The 17296-nt window shown below is 41.4% G+C and overlaps 2 protein-coding genes across 2 annotated transcripts; one reads left to right on the forward strand and one right to left on the reverse strand.

Annotated features, from left to right (window-relative positions):
* Positions 1 to 166: 166 nt before the first annotated feature.
* On the reverse strand, positions 167 to 7479 carry glb1 (galactosidase, beta 1). Its single transcript, XM_080464619.1, has 16 exons — positions 7362 to 7479; positions 6690 to 6862; positions 5923 to 6073; positions 5095 to 5155; positions 4913 to 5007; positions 4632 to 4812; positions 3976 to 4034; positions 3771 to 3892; positions 3481 to 3521; positions 3263 to 3375; positions 3036 to 3110; positions 2827 to 2916; positions 2610 to 2723; positions 2312 to 2443; positions 1917 to 2156; positions 167 to 981 (listed from the first exon to the last, which is right to left on the reverse strand). The coding sequence occupies exons 1-16, from the start codon at positions 7419 to 7421 to the stop codon at positions 727 to 729; spliced, it is 1962 nt and encodes a 653-aa protein (XP_080320745.1). The 5' UTR covers positions 7422 to 7479; the 3' UTR covers positions 167 to 726.
* A 1274-nt stretch (positions 7480 to 8753) lies between these two features.
* On the forward strand, positions 8754 to 11058 carry ccdc86 (coiled-coil domain containing 86). The gene is made up of 4 exons (XM_080463016.1): positions 8754 to 9362; positions 9684 to 9813; positions 9902 to 9976; positions 10115 to 11058. Exons 1-4 carry the CDS (start codon positions 8854 to 8856, stop codon positions 10256 to 10258), a joined length of 858 nt encoding a protein of 285 aa, XP_080319142.1. The 5' UTR covers positions 8754 to 8853; the 3' UTR covers positions 10259 to 11058.
* The last annotated feature ends 6238 nt before the right edge of the window (positions 11059 to 17296 follow it).

Below are 17296 nucleotides of genomic sequence, written 5' to 3' on the forward strand. Positions count from 1 at the left end.
GTAGCTGATATGAACTAAAATGGAGCGTTCCCGCCACCGTGTGGTGACACTCTTGAATTATTATTTTTTTTTTTTTAAACGGCCGCTATTTGATCTAGAATTTGATCAAACAAGTCGAAAGTCTTCACCGACAAACATTTAAGTTTTTTTTTTTTCATTTATTTTTACTTAAATAAAACAGAACATTTTTAACAAGCCTCCTCTCTCATGTGTCTACAGTGTATGATCTGTTGGCGTCTGTCACTGTGAATATTTCACAATTGTGAGGCTCATTTGTCTGGTTTCCATTTCATCATGTTTATTTTCACAACATGTACACAACCTTCAGATTCAATGTGTGTGTGTAAAATGATTATAAAATGAGTAAAAGCTAGAGGTCAACAATCCCACAATTGTATGATCAACCTCAAAATAATCTCGAAATAATCCCTTTAACAAAATTTAAAAAAAGAGGTTAAACGTAATGACAAATGATTGAGGTAGAGAAACCCACTGTTCAAGTCTTGGCAAAATCCTGCATTTGGCTTTAAAAAAAAATGTGCTGTGAAATTTATTAAGCACATTCAATCAGTGATATCCCTCTACAAATTGACCTCATTCACAATAATCCACACTAAATCTTGTAAAAATCAAACATTCAACAAATTTACAAACGATTTGGCACTCATATACTGATGAGTTTAGTGCAAAGGGATTTCTTTGGAGCAGACGAGGGTTCCCGTGTTGTCACAGTAAATCCTCTTTAACAAACAGGCCCCTGTGCTCTTTAAAGTCCGAGGGAACTGTTGCGTTCAGGATGGGTGTGGTGGTAAACTCCAGGGTGCACGGCTCGGAGCTGCAGGGAGCTCCTTCCAGCTCCAGGACCGTCACGTTGTTGGGCTCAGCTGTACTGAGGATGTGAGCAGGCACAAAAAGGGTCACCTGAGGGCCTCGGGCTGGCCAGTAACGACCCAAATTAAATCCATTTATCCAGATCTGCCCCTGGAAACCACAAATTCAGAAGAAAAAAAAACACAATTACACTGATAAATTAACATTCAAGCACTTCCCATCTGATCCAGCCACTTCCACCGTGGCAGGCGCTGCTGAAGATGGACTTCATAAGGTTAAAGCAGATTACATTATTACAGAATAATATTAAGATAATACCTAATATTTACATTTTATTTTTCATTCTTTCCAACAATATGGACAATTTTTTTTCTTTCTTATTTTTCTTTTTATGTTTTTGGCTGTGTGTATTTATTGATTAATTTGTATGTATTCTACCAACTTTTTGCAAAAACTGTTGACCTGAATTGCATGAAATTTTTAGGGATGATTTGTCCTTATCCAAGGATGGTTCCATTACATTTTGAAAGCGATTTGGCCAAAGGTCAAGGTCACGACAAGGTTAAAGGACATTTAAAATCAGATGATCGATGTTAAACCAATGCCAAAATGAACCGTTTTCCATTCCCTATCCTCTGACATGCCACATGACGCAGTGACATCATTACCCTGGTTATTGGTTGGGTGTTTACTTCTGTGTCAAACAGTGAGAACATGAAGAAATTCATATGACAAAGACTAATGATGGAAGGAGTAGTGTGGTGGATCAAATAACGATCTAATCCATTGGTTTCCATGGTGACAAATGTGGCGTTGGCGAAGGTATGCGCTCTACCGAGTGCCCGTTCTCCTCTTTATAGTATCCTACAGTAATTCATATTTTTGCTATTGTCTATGCTGCTGTGACATAAAAACGAATTATTTCACACAATGTTGTTTTGATCAGTTTTGTAGTTTCCATCATCCTCGGATGAATAAATATGCACTCATAAAACCAGAACATCCGATACAATAACAACTTGTTTCCTTTCCGGCTCTTCATCAACTTCGTATTGATTAACAAAGGGAATGAAATCTTCACCGACCTTCTTCCAGTCAGGCAGTTTGACGTAGGTGTCCCGAGGGAGGTCAGGGATGCCGTCAGGAATGACGAAGCTTCCGCCGTAGAAGGCCGGAGGGGAGAGGCCAGCAGGCGGAGGAGGATCTCTCAGTCCGGGCTCTTTTCCCCCAAGAAGGCCCTGACTCACCGCGTCATCGATGCTGAGACTGTACATGGTCCAGCCGCTGAGTGGCTCATTTCCCAGAGTGATATTCGACACCAAGCCCTGTGACAAGCGCAATTAAAAGCTCAGATCAGCTTCTAGTTAAGGGACAACATTTTAATTTCTGTTCTCATGAAGCTTTCCTTCACAGAAAGTGAAGAGAAAAAGACATAAATGAAGACTTTCCGTGAACTTTAGTTAAAAAATTAAAAGAAAACCTTAAAGTCTTTGATGTTGTTGCCATAGTTGATTCGGCCCATGTTCTCCACCAGTATGTCCACTTGGCTGCCGGCGCTCCCGGTCACATTGACAATGATGGCAGCGTTCCTCTCCAGAATCCCCACAGCAACCTCCAGAGGAAATATACATGGAACATTATGGTCATTATCTCACTTTAATCGAGCGACAATCTGACTTCTCTCTTCATCAAGCCAGTTAGCTGACCAGTTGCATTACATAAAATGAAGATCCCGCATTTGCATTTAACAGTTGCCATGGGGAAGCGATGAAACTCACCCCGTCCACTGACACGTACGCCCTGTCATGAACTCCGTTCAGCGGAGAGGCCAGAGCAGTCGGAGAGCTGCAGTTTATGGGCAGAGCGGTCCTGTAGAGCACGTAACCAAATACCTGGAGACCAGAGAGAGAGATCCATCACGGACACAGCCAATACATTATTGCAGGGATAAGAAAACAATCCAACATGCTTAAAGGTGAAACGTGGAGGAAATACCTGATTTAAGTCAATAAAAGTCTGAGGATAGATGCTTTTTACAGGCCCTGAAAACGACAGCAAATCCAGGGCGTCGGTGAGCGTCTGGAGCTGGGGGGGGCGGGAGGAGTTCACATTTTAATATTCAGAGTAAGTGAAATGTGTAAAATCTTTAACATGAGAGATAATTACTCATTTCAAGATTCTATAGAGACAGAAAGATTGTTTACCTTCTTCATTTTAACTGGTCCGTAGGCATATTTCGGGGTTGTCGGCGGTATCGGTCCCTCTGGTATCGGTCGATACTATTTCAAGAAATACACAGAGAATAATAAAATCTAGGGAAGATACTAAATAAAATAAAAAAGACTTTGGCTTAATGAGAATAAGCGGTTTATGCATCGATAAAGGTCGACTCCTGTCACTTTTACTGCCACACTTTGGCTTGTTTCCGTACCATTTTGATGACCTCCCGAATGGCAAAGTACTTCTCCGTCAGGTCCCCCGCCTCCGTGAGCGGCGCGTCGTAGTCGTAGCTTGTGGGTTGAGGGCTGTATTTACTGTTCGCGCCTGAGGATACAGAGAGATAGTCAGGCGATCGCTCTCCGGAGCCTGGGAACATTTCCAACGGCTTTCCCTTCGTGTCATTAAAGCCTCATGTCAAAGCACACTCACCATTCCAGTAGCCGAAGTTTGTTCCTCCAATAAACATGTACCTGACGGAGGAGGAATCACAGTTGGACTGATATAATGTGTGAGCAAAAGCAAGACGTGACAATTAATATACGCACAATTATTATTCCTTTAGGATGATTTTTAAAAAGTCAAGAGGGGTAAATTCCTTCAGAGTTCATTTGGAAAGAACTAAACGATTCCTCCTCATGTTGCTGTTGTTGTGGCCTTTCTGTGTTTGAAACTGTTAAAACTTGACAAAACTTTCACCTGTAAAATATCTGCACACTCACATGTTAACATTGGCCCCCATGGCCAGCATCTCATTGAGGGACTTGGCCACGGCAGCAGACGACACAACCGAGTGACGCGACCCCCAGTGGTCCAGCCAGCCGGCGTAGAACTCAGAGTTCACCTGCGACACAAGATGCAACATGAGGAACCTTTTTTCGCCGACGGAGCCTCGGACGGCGACGTCGGGTTGAGGGAGACGCTTGCCAGGGGTCCGTGAGGTTCGGCGTATCGCTGGGCGCCGAAGGCTGCCGTCACATTTCCACCTGGCGGAATAGAAAGCACAAAAGCACACATGTATTTGTGCCGCTTCCCGACGAGCGCCGACCGACACATAATGTGACGTTGAGTCAGTGGAAAGAGAAACGGGAAGCCACCGAAGTTAACAGATTAACGCGTCTCATTTCATGGTTCATCTATAATGAAATCCTAAGTTATGACTACGCCTATAAACAAACTTCTTTCAAGTATTTTCATGCAGACCTGTGATCTGTCCTGCTGGTGGATCGAAATAAATGATCTTTGAAAACATGATTCTTTTTCTTTTGACATAAACTAAAAAGATTAAAATTGTAAATGTGGTGATTAAAATATCACCACAATGTAATACCCGTGGGGAACTTTTTTATTTTTCACAGTCCAAACACATGTGATTGAGGCTAATTGGTGACTCTCACACTGCCCATTGGTTTGGATGTGACCAGTATGGCATTAGCTCCAGCACACTGTGTTTTACTGGATAAACTCTTAGAGAAGACGCAGAAATGAGAAGAGAAAAACATGCAATCTTGTGATTCTCGTAAATTGTAAGAGCCGTATTATGGGACGTCAGAAACGGCGACAGGAACACTGGAGGTACCGACCTGGCCCAAAGTCAACAGTGGCATAGAGGTTTTGTATTGAGCCACACTTCAGGAAGCTGCGCCCGGCGCCGTCCGTAGTGAACAGAACCACCTCGTCTCCCAGGTGAGAGCGGAACAGCCGGGTCAGGTGACGCAGGTAGTTGTAGTCGCAGGCAAAGTAACTGCCGTATTCATTCTCCACCTGTCCAAAGAAGTTCTTCTTTTCAGATCCGACGGTGATGAAGCAGAAACGTCCAAAAGCCACAAGAACAAAAAGAACGCCTCGATGGCGTCGCGCTCACCTGTACGGAGATGATTGGACCGCCGTTCTGATAGAGATACGGCTTCATCATGGGCAGCAGCTTCCCCATCCACTTATCTACAGCTGCGATGTAATCTAGAGGGGGGGGGGGGTCACATCTGTTTATACACCTGCATGAAATGTGCTTTTATTTCACTCATAATCTTTATTTTTATGTGTCACCTGGATCTGAGGATCGCAGCACGATATCCTTCTTTTGAAGCAGCCAGGCAGGCAGACCGCCCTGTGGGAAGCACAATCACACAAACAACGAGAACACACCAAATCAAACACCCCACATAGTATACACACACTCAAGAATAACTCCAATGTAAATGGATTTACATTAATAAAAAGGAAACATTTTCAAACACAACGACTGTTTCTCTTGCATAAATGTCAGTTGTTTTTGATTCATAGAGCAGGAAATCTTTTAAATCCACAACTGATTAAGTTTTAGATTCACGTGTGAAGGAAATGCTTCAGGTCAGAATAGATTTATGGATTTTATTTCAACCCTTTAATTTCAATTTAATAATGGTAAGTAGTTCTGGCATTTTCTCAAAAACAACTAAATTTAAATATCTTCCAGTTCTTTATTATATTATCATTATGTGGTTCAAAGTACTTTGAAGCTCATGTCACAAGTTTGTAAAATGCCGGTGAATCTTTTCCCGCGGGCTCACCACCCACTGGAACGGTTCTGAATCGGTGCAATGTGATCTGGGCGACAGCGATCAGACTGCCACCCTTTCTGTGATTGGACGCTCACAAGGAGGAAGTCCTGTAAGAACTACTTTATGGCAGAGAAGAACATGTCAGATGCTGTTAGCAGCGACACACTAGAGGTAAAAAAAAAAAAAAAAGATCAGCTGAAATCTCCTCGATTTTTTCGTTTTCGATAAGCGTAATATGGATAAAGATCACTATGACTGTGATCTTCATTTTAGCGATGAGTTCATTTCTTCATATCGGCGGTTCTTATGTTCATGGGCAGTGATCGTCTCTCACCATGTCCCACTCGGCACAGATGTAGGGTCCGGGCCGGAGGATGACCAGTAATCCCATGTCCTGGGCCAGTTGAAGAAAATACTCCAGATCTCTGTCTCCACTGAAGTGGTATTGGCCCGGAGACTCTTCATGATAGTTCCATGGGATATACCTGCAAGGTGGAGGTAAAGTCAAACATTGTACTTTCTCTGATATAGACTGCATCATGCACTTTCATATATACACAAGAGGATGTAAATGTATTTTGTTTTCCAGAAAATTTGATGTCACAGCAAGTCTCCTTAAAACCGATGGTTAGTTTCACTTCAATAAATACAAAACGCCGCACATATAACTTTCTGCCTTACGTATTCAGTAGTTGTTGTTTTTTTTTTTATTAATTAGGTTAATCTGTCTATGAGTAAAAATGTAGATTAAAAGTACTAACTGCAACATCACAAAGACTATGGTTGAATCTTAAAGTCAAGCAAATGAGGCAAATTTACTCAAAACAGAGTTGAAGCTTTACAAAAGATAAATGTGGTCAAATCCCTACATCGGAACTCGATCTGTGTTTGGATAGAATCCTCACCACACTGTTACTTTTAAATCTTTTGAAGACATCTTAACTTGGATGAAGCGTGTCACTCTTGTTAAATGAAGCCAGACAGTTTTAGAATCTCTCTTTCTTTTTAAGATATGATCCCTTTAATCTGAAACATGTCAGTCAGCAAAAAATAATTTGTGACAAACCACCAGAGCCGTCAAGCAAGTGGAAGTGAACCCACGTCTGGATGGCGTTCAGTCCGGCCATGTACATCTTGAGCAGCCGATCTTTCCAGTAGACTCTGGGGATCCTGCTGTAGTGGATGCTCCCCGATATGTACTGAAACTTCTCCCCATCTTTACGGAAGCAGTCGTCCTGGTAGTCCACGCTGAATGAAGGTGCTGCCGCCCCAAACTGCAGTTCGACACAGCACAAGTGGTTCAAGTAACGATCACAGTTTGCCTTCATGTAAACCAGTTCTCACTGTGTTCCATAAAGGATCATAGTGTTTTATAGTGCAGGGCTGATAGCGTCAGGGGTTTTGTGTCACTCGTGAAAAACTGGTTTTGCTGACTGAAGGTTGACAATGAAGCTTCAAAGTAAAAGAAAATCCTGCAAATACTCTTAACACCTGTGTGGGTGAGTTCAGGTACTTGTTTATAAGACATAGAAACTACAGGCACAGACTGTCAGATGACATATATTCCCTGAAAAACAAAATAGGGATAGAAGATATTAAAATGTTGACGATGTTTACAAATATTTAATGTAAGACATCGGATCCAAATCTCTTGTTTTGAATGGTGGAAAGTTAATTTGAAAGGAAAACCCATTCAGTGCTGCATTTATATGTGCCTCGTGCATGGCTGCAGGTGAAGTACAAATGAATTGAATTGAACTGGGATTAACTCACAGATTGTCCAGACAGCAGCAGCGGCAGGAGCAGCAGGCTGCAGACATTCAGCACCGACATGACGAGGCCTCCTGCAGCTCCGGGTCCCTGAGTGAGCTGGGATGTTTTGAAAAAGGGACATCGTGAGACGCGGAAGTGAAATCATGTGACATACTGGTAGGGGAACCGCAATACTTCACTTCAGCCGGCAGGGGGCGGAAATGCTCCATTACTGTTTTTCTTCATTTATGTAAATTTACATTTCTCTATATTTTTTCAAATTGAACAATTATTGTTCATGCACGCAGCTATATCGATTATTTACATATTAACTGACAGGTGAGTTGAATAAAATCTAAAATCTTACAGATTATATTTTTATGACGACATGATAACAACAACAATAACAACAAAAAAAGAAAACTCACATCTATGAATTAACACAAAGTTTCTAAAAATCTGGCAGAATTACTCAGGTCATAAGAAGTTATCAATGGCTCTTTTCTTATACCTGTTAATATTTGAAATTTCTGTTAAATGTAGTGACATTAAGGATTTTTAATCACTGGCTGCCTGTGTGTCACAGGGATTGACTCCAAAACCTTACCTCTTCTCTATAAAACTTTGAGAGGTCTGGGGCCTAAATACATCTCAGATTTCCTCCTAGCATATGAAACATCCAGACCCCTGGGGTCCTCACAAAGAGGTTTGCTAAGAGTTCCCAGAGTCAGAACCGAACAAGGTGAAGCAGCTTGTGTGTGATAGTGTGGAACAAAGTTCCTGAACATCTGAAGACTGTTGATACACTCACTTCTTTTAAATCAGGCCTTAAAACATTATTATTTCTATTAAAGAATGCATGTTACTTGTCTTATTACTCTTATAAAGTGTTTACCTTATGTATTATGTTTTTTCATTCCATTAATGATAGCTTTGCTTTTCTGTATTCCAATTCAATTCAATCCAATTTTATTTGTAAAGCGCTAAATCCCATCAACAGACATCTCAAAGCGCTTTTACAATGATAGAGGACAACAGAACCCAACTAAACCCTTCCAAAGCAAGCAGATGCAAGCAGATTTCAAACTCTTAATCACCTTGATTTAATGTATTTCGTTTTTTTTCCGTTGTAAAGCGCTGTGAATGGCTTTGTGTCTGAATGGTGCTATTTCAATAAATCTGCATTGTCTTGTCTTGCCTTGCCTATCAGATTATTTCATTACTTTAAATCAAATTTCAATTACAAATTTAGTGATTAAGATGTGGGTTTTTAAATGTTTTTTAAAAGATATAGGCTACATAGATTTACGCTTCAGTTGTTTCTTTTTATATGGGTTCTGCTCATGTTGTTCCCCTCCGGGCCTGTAGGGGCGATAATGCGATACTGGGTTTGTTCGTCACCTCCTCCCCGGAAGTTTCGTAATTTACACAGCGCCGGGGAAGTGGGTATGAACACACGTGGATTCAGAAGTTTACCTCAGTAATGTGTCGGAGTTGTTTTTCTTAAACAAACATGTCGAAAAGAACAAGAGCCGAGACTCAGGAGCACGTCGCTCCTGCAGCGGTGCCGGAGGACGAGCAGGAGCCTCCAGCGGAGACCAGACGGACCCGCAGCGGCCGCAAGATCCGGACTCCTGCCGCGCTGCTCGCTTCTGAAACCTCCGTGAGGACCCCCAGCAGGAGGACCAGGCGCTCCGTGCTGCAGGAGCAGCCTGAACCGGAGGAGCATGTTCCGGAGGAGCTGACCGAAGAGAAGTCCACAGAGCCGGAGCTGAGAACCGAGCCAGAGACACCGGCGCAGCCGCAGATCGACGCTGCACCAGCGGATACAGACGAATCTCGCGTCAACGGCCGTGAGGACGGAGCTCAGCCCAGACCCGATCCGGTAGAAACCGCACCTGCGAGCTCAGAGAGCGTCCCGATGAAGAAGCCCTGTCCGGCTCCGAATGTCAAACAAACCCCGGCGATTCCTCTGGGAAAGCCCAAGTCAGGACGAGTGTGGAAGGACCGCAACAAGCAGAGGTGAAGGACGGAGGAGGCCAGTCGAGCGTCAGACATTTACCCGTAGAAGTGTCCAGGTTTTCTTCAGTATAGTCAAATCTATTCTTTAAAACCTCATTCAGAATGATGAGGCTAATATTTTGAGGGCTCTTTATTTAGTTCCCCAGGATGACAACCTATATATCCAACGGACACTAATACTTACGTAATGTCTGTTACTTAAAAATCCTGTGAGCTCAAACTATAAATTAAAAAAAAAGCACGTGAAATGGAAACACAATGTCAGATTTTTCATTCGCGATATGACTACTCGTGAACTACATCTTTCTATCCGTCTACCAGGTTCTCTGCGTTGGTGAGAGACAAACCTTTGTGCACCTCTTGGGAGAAAAAGATGAAGGCCAAGCGGGAGAAGGACTTGGTGAAACAATACTCGCTGCAGCTCAAAGGGGAGAAAGCCAAACAGAAGGAGGTGAGAGAAAGGCTCCTGTGACGCAGGCCTCTTGGAATAACGTCAAAGCATTTGCTCTTATTAATTGATGTTTCATCTGCGTTCGCAGGAAAAGAGGAAAAGGAGAGAGGACAACTTGAAACGTCGCGAAGAGAACGAACGCAAATCTGAGATTGTGCAAGTGGTGCGTCAGCGATCGAGTTTACAAACGCATCATGTTCTAATTCACATTTACCAGTCTTCCTCCTCAGGAGCTCCAGACAGACGGTAGTTTAATAGAAGGTGAATGTTGTGTGTGACGATCGTTGCGTTTCTGTTGCAGATCCGCAACACGGCAAAGATCAAGAGGATGAAGAAGAAACAACTGAGGAAAATTGAGAAGAGAGACACGCTGGTTCTGCTGCAAAAGTCACAGAAACAGAACACGAAAACCAAACCCCAAAAAAAGGTCAAAGATTCCATTTAAAGACCAATCCATCCTTATTTGATTCAGAGTTGCAGCACCGGAGCCGATCGCAGCTGCTACTACCCGGGCAGGTTACCAGTCCCAATACAAAGACACAGACACTTTCACACCACACCTGTTCTGGGACTGGATGGAAAACGGCGTCCCTGCAGAAAGGAAACTCCAGACAAGACCCCCAGACTGGATATTTTCTCTGAGACAAGTGTGCCAACCCCACCTGTCCCATCAAATAAATAAAAAAGAACAATTTGAGTTTGTACTTTGAGGGTTTTCTTCTCCCAAAATCTGTTTTATGTATATTTTTTTGATGTTTGAGAGTATTGATCAAATGATTCATCTGTTTTCGAAAGATGTATTTGTAATAATTGCATTTTCAAAAGCCCTGAAGGCTTCAAACCTCTTTAAAAAATAGTATATTTCTCTTTTTGCCTTTTTAAAAAAAGATATATATATTTAAAGGATGACATTCTCATAGTGTCACTCATTGTCTGATACTGAACGGCATTCCCACATGCCAGGTTTGTAAACTTATTCGATTCTGATCAGAGAAAAATAGTTAATCACTAAATCTCAGTTTCGACTCTGGAGGGGAAACGGTTCTGCTCTGGTTAATCAGAACTGGTACCGTTGAAGGTTTGGTTCAAATGGCCTTCAGTAACATGCTGGTGTTGCAGAGCAACAACAGACTATTAATTTGCTGACATATTTAATTTAGAAACCATTTAAACCAGATGACAGCAACACGGCCATAGTGAGACGACACAGGATTTAGTGATGAAAATAAAGCGTCTCCAGACGTGAGCACTTGTGTCTTATATCACATCAAAGTGAGAGAGAAAAGAAATCTGCAGATGCGATTTTGAATTACAAACCTGTGATGCAAGTTTGTGCATCAAGAGCATTCTGGATTCTTACTGTCTTATATTCAGTAAATAGATGGTAAATGGATTTAACTTACATATCGCGTTACACTGTCCATCACAGTCACACACCAGTGGAGGCGCTGTCCTGCTGCACCGCGCTCAAAGCTCTCCAACCGGAGCAGTTTGAGGTTTCTTGCTCAAGGGCCGATCAGCCAGAGACTAAATTATATTCTCCTTTCACAACACAATGTAATTAAAAAAAACATTTCTTCAGTTGTGTTCTATATGTCAAGGAACAACCCAGTGATAATTGTAATTGAAAGAAAACGTCTCACAACTTTGGATTTTGGATCTGTTGTTATCTTGGAACTATTCACCTTCACATATAAACACACACGCTCTAGATTCTAGTTGTAGTATTATTAAAAAAAACCTTCTAAACAATACAAATATTGGGTACTACCGAGGGTGTTGCTGAAATGAAAGTACAGCAGAAACCCTTAAGTCCCGCCAGGTAACCCTGAGTTTAATGTTTGTATGACAAGTGTCGGGGCAGGAAGGGCATCAGGAATGGCATCCAAGTGTGTATTGCAAATACTTGTTGTGATGACTTGTGTGAAAAAAAAAGAGCAGCCAAGTAGACAATTACTTCCCGTGGAAACAATAAGATGAAAACTAAATCGAACCAGAACTTTGGTTGAGTTTGTGGAAGTCGCAATGTAATAGATAGAGATTTCACACAAAATTGAATCACCACAGAACATAGAAGTTATCCTAAGAAAGAAATACATCCCAGCATCTTCTCAAATTAGAAAATGAGAATGTATAATTGAGTGTGGACTGTATGGAGACGTGGCTGAATGCCTCACGGGGCAGGCTTTGGCGGTGTGTGCTCAGGGCAGGGGCGCTCCAGAGACACCCTGCTTTTCTTTAAACGTGCACTCATTCATTGTTAAAGTAAATAATTCACTTAACTGATGCACATTGCTGCCTTTGTGTCTTCGTGTCATGCGGCAAAACAGCCACCACCGGTCACCGTCAGCCTGTTTGCTCACTAATCCTTTCAATTGTGGCAAAATGATCTCACGAGCTTAAAAACGGTGGGATTTACAGAGCAGTCTGTTACACTGATGTGACCGATGTGGAAGGAATGGACGTCATTCAAACGAAAAGAAAACTGGTTTTGTTTCACGTAATTTTCGGTTGTTTGACATTCGCTATATAAAAGCAGGGACCGACCGAGGGTTCAGGATAGAGAAGACTTTACTTTGACACAGCCAAGGAGCCTCAAAACAATCTGTAAGTACAACATGCATTAATATGTGTAGTAATTTACAGATGGACCTTTATTGTATCATCCAGAACTACTTTGTTTCCCTCAAAATATTAAGAATTTCCAAAAAGTTTTAACTTGCATACCAAATAGATGGAAAAACAGTCTTTAATAGTGTTTTTTTTATTTGTTTCTTCTTCTTTCTTTCAGACACAACACAAGATGAAAATGTTCTTGCCCATTCTGATACAACTCCTCATCATTGGTGAGTGAAAAGCTTTTTGCGACTTGTTTGGTAAATCCTCACAGGAATCAAACCCGGGTCCCCTTGCTGTGAGGCAGAAGTGCTAACCACTACATCAGTCAATTATTCTTTATTTATTTGGCACCTGTAAGGAAATTAAATGAACCTCGATGTGCTTCACAAGTGATCGAGAAATATAATCATGAAACCAGAGATTTAAAGTTGAGTCAATTTGGAAATGGTGAAAATAACAAAAGCCTAATTGATCAAAAAGAGATGATCAATAAAATATACCAATAAGTACTTCGAAAACAAAAGGATTTATGAATATTAGTAGATACAAAACGATAGTGAAATAGTAAAGCCCTAGTGAAGTGAAGCATACTTAAATGCTGGTTGAAATGGGAGAACTTACATTTCAAAATTTGGGGAATAAAATGGACTAAAACATGAACAGAAGAAGATCTGATAATGTAAATAGACACTCAGACATTAGAGTATTTTGTACAGTATATTACAATGTGCCACTTAAAAACCAGACTAAATAACTTTAAGTACATTTTGCACCCTTAACGAGATGTTATTTCATTTTTTTTATTTGCTCCTTCAATAGCATCAACAAATGTCTTGACAACTGCTCAAACTCCTGGAGCTGCTACCACCGGGGCAGGAGCGGCTACCACCGGGGCAGGGGCAGCTACCACCGGGGCAGGGGCAGCTACCACCGGGGCAGGGGCCGGGGCAGCAGCAGCAATAACAAACAGCACAGCAACAAACAGTGCTGTGGACACACACGCCGGGATGCTGTTCAGTGTGACTCTCCTGAAGCTCTTCTTCATGTTGTAGCTTAATGTGTTTCCTTCAGTCTGTTTCTACAGAACATGTCACCGTGCTCACAATCATGTTGCAATGGGCTCTGTTGTTGATGGTTCTTATAGATTTCTAGAGGATACAAAGAGTTGAAATGTGCAAATAAAAGTTTGGTGAAACATCTCGCTCTCTTGACTGTCATTAACTTCAAAGTTGAAATAAAATGGAGATTTAAAAAAAAAAAAAAAAAATGTATTGTAGGAATAAAGTCAAAACATAAAGACTGAAACAAACTTTAAAAAAGTTAACAGTTTGAGAATAAAGTCAAAATGCTGAAGAAAATATCAAGAATAACATTTTGGCAGTATTGTAATATGGCCGCCACCTGTCATAACTCCTGCTTCACGTCAGTCTGTTTCCCATTTAGAAAGAAGTTAAAATCACCATTAACACAGTTTAAGATGTATTATTTTTTTATAGTTGTTGCCATTTTTCAGCTGACTCTTTGATCAGATGCACAATCGATCTATAAACAATGAAACTGTACATATGATATGAAGAGTGATTGATATCCATCATGTTCTCAGCTGAAGTTCAATAAAAGGTGGCGACTCGCTGAAGAATTAAAATAACCTTCCAAAAGATCTTCACACAAAAATGCCTCCGTGGATTCAAGCAGAAATGTTTTTCGCTTTATAAAATCTTTACATTGAAGTTTGCTTGAGTCGGACTGCGATTCAAGTTTTGAATAAAGGCCTCTATACGTCTTCAGAGGATCAACACACATCATGTGGAGTCTGACACTGTTTGTCAAAGTGACACAAACAGGCACCGAAACAACAGGCTGGGTCAAACCCGCTCTGAATGTGTCGCCTGTTAACTCAAAGTGAAATGTTTTGCTGTACATGCCAGAGGCAATACATCAAATTCACACCCATCCATCTTCTTGACCGCTTTATGCAACTTGACACTGTGATGTGCTGGAGCTGATCCTGGACAGATGTTTACTACTCAGTGGGCAAACACAGAGAACAGACAACAAACTCACACTGCAATTAACAGCAAATGCATGTTTTTGAACAGTCTGAGGAACCAGAATGCTTTTAGGAGACCCACGGGGACAGAACATGAAAACTCCACACGGAAAGGCCTGTGTCGCATGACAAGGTACACAGACAGTAACTGTAAAACCGATAAATTCATGCAGAATATTAGTAGTATTTATTAATTCAGGTTGTAAACTATCACACGAGCTAATGAACATTATAAAAAAATACCCCTTTCAAATAGTCGTGTTGCACCTCCACTTCTCAATCAAACGTTTGCCATGGACTGCATGTGAGTACACATTCTAACCACAGGAGGGCGCTGTTCCCGTTGACATACAAACATCCACGTTCAAACCTCATCATTCAGTGTCATCAGTACAGAGCCTCTTTATAGAAACATGTCCGAGGCCCTCACAGTCATGGAATCTGTTCTGAATAAGAATTAGACATTACTAATAAAGATGTTTGATCGATTATTCCCTCACCATCAGGCAGGAATATGTTTCCTTTTCTTACTAAGCTTTGCAAACTACTTTTATACTCCTTGGGTGCATATTGTGCACGAACAGTTTTTTGAAGATTCGCCAGTTAAAAACAAATGAAAACGACCCCCACCTTCAAGAGGGTGGGGGTCCCTGCTGTGACCTGAGAGTGATAATTCAATTAAGTGCAGCCCCGACGCAGGAGTTCTCCAAAACAGTTGAGCCCTCCACCGAAGACATGCGCTTTTAGTATAAATATTTCTCTGCATTCAGTATGCGAAGGAATTTTACACTTTATTTGTTGTAATTACTAATTATTATATGAGGTTTTTCACAGCATGGTGAGCACCAGGCTGTGAGGATGTTTTAATAACAGACCATGTTATCAACTTCACGGGGTCAGAGGACGCTTATTCAGCTGTTTGTTTTTTGTTTTTTAGCATTGCACAAATCTTCAGATTTGTTGATTGTGTAATGATGTTTTTTGACAACTTTTAAAAAGAAAAATCTCAACTCAAATAAAGGAATTTACACATTTTGCACATTTGCAATCCCTTTCTTTTATTTATGTGATACAGTGTAACAACTCTTTTGTGGATTATGTTATACAATTTTCCCACTTTTTTTTTTTTTAAATGAGTAAAAGAAAAATACTAACGTCCAATTCAAAGGTCCAGAAACTTTGAAATTTTATTTACAGTTCAAGTCAGTCACATGCAACATTTTCTGAAAATGAGTAGACATGAAATTAGCAAAAACGGGGAAATAAAATGAAAGAAAAATGGATATTATTTTCTCCAAAATAGCAATATACAAAAATAGAGCATACAAATACTGTACAGCAATTATCTCCAAAAATATTCTGCTGCAGAATTCTTAGTTTTACAAACAATGTCTGTGGGAATCCACAAACATAATCAGTGTTAACAAAAAAGGGTGTGAGGGCCGAGGGCGTGTTCTGCTGTTATCAGGTGGAACGAAGAGGTTGTTTGGACAGAAAGGGAGGACGTTTATTGTGAGTTTAGGGAGACTCCAAGAGCTACAGAGGAATAAGTAACACACCCAACAAACAAGAAAGTTCCCTTTAGGGAGGCAGTGACACTGAATAAAGATCCTAAAAGGTGAGGTTGATAAAACCAACCATGGAAGTACAATGAAACCCTCACCTACGAGGGAGAGCTTATTCAGTTTTCTATTTTTAATCTAAGAGATTGCCATCTGTCAATAAACACTGTGTCCTGACGGGTCAAATCAGCAAGAAGACTTCGGCCATCGTCATTCAGAAGATTTCCGCTCGACATCTTCATAAACGTCTGAGATGAAACGCAGATTCCGACGGTCCAATAGTGTCTGATTGAGTCTCGTCTCTTCATAACAGAGTTGAAGCAGAAGCAACACTGACGTCAGCGGTGGGAAGGCATTTATTACCTCTATCATGACTGGCTGTTTCCATTCTTTCATTTGTTCACAGAGATATATTCCCCTCTTATCTCCTTTCCTGCCTTTGATTTACAGACTTCCTTTCATCTTGGCACTTTCCCTTCAGTGGGTTTGTGGCAGCACAGAGGAAGAAAACGTGAAATGTACAATCAAGACACAAGACTTAAGATGGCAGGAAGTGTCAGCTGCCATTTAGTGTATACGAGGAAGCACTCCTCATGTGCACCTCATGTATAAATACGTCACCAACAATACTACCTTCTACATACATCGAACAACTGTGGCCTTAGTGGAAACTGGACAGCATGCTTTCACATTATATCTCGACGCAGTCTTTCCTTTCTCTCGTACATACATTCAAAGACTAAATCCATGAGCGGGCACGAAGCTGCACGACTACTGCCACGAGCATTGCCAATATTGTGGACAACGGAAGAACAGCCGGCTGATGTCATTTCTCATATTGTAACATCAGCAGTGAAATACAAGTTCAATCAAACAGTCGCAGCCTCTTCAAAAGCAAAGATTAGGAAGTGAAAAGGTACCAAAAGCTTCACGTCACACGACATTAATACAAGGCCCTGATGTTGCTTTTCTTTTGTTCAGAATGTGAGGAAAACCAACCAGGGAAATTATCAACGGCCTCGTCCTTTGTGTGTAACGGCGGCAACTTTGTTGGTCAAACATGTGCGATCCAGGCAACATGTCTTATCAGTGGAAGCGTTGTGCTGCATTTGTCTCAGGCTCCCACACACTGCGCGATTCTCGGCCGTCGCCGTCGTGAAAGCCTTCCCACTGTTCACAACTGTACGAGACGACCTGGAATAACCGTTTCTGCAGACTGTACGAGCAGAGTCTGTGCCGACTCGTCGCGATT

The sequence above is a fragment of the Lipophrys pholis genome (assembly GCF_963383615.2).
Source record: "Lipophrys pholis genome assembly, chromosome: 5".
Taxonomy (NCBI): Eukaryota; Metazoa; Chordata; class Actinopteri; order Blenniiformes; family Blenniidae; genus Lipophrys; species Lipophrys pholis.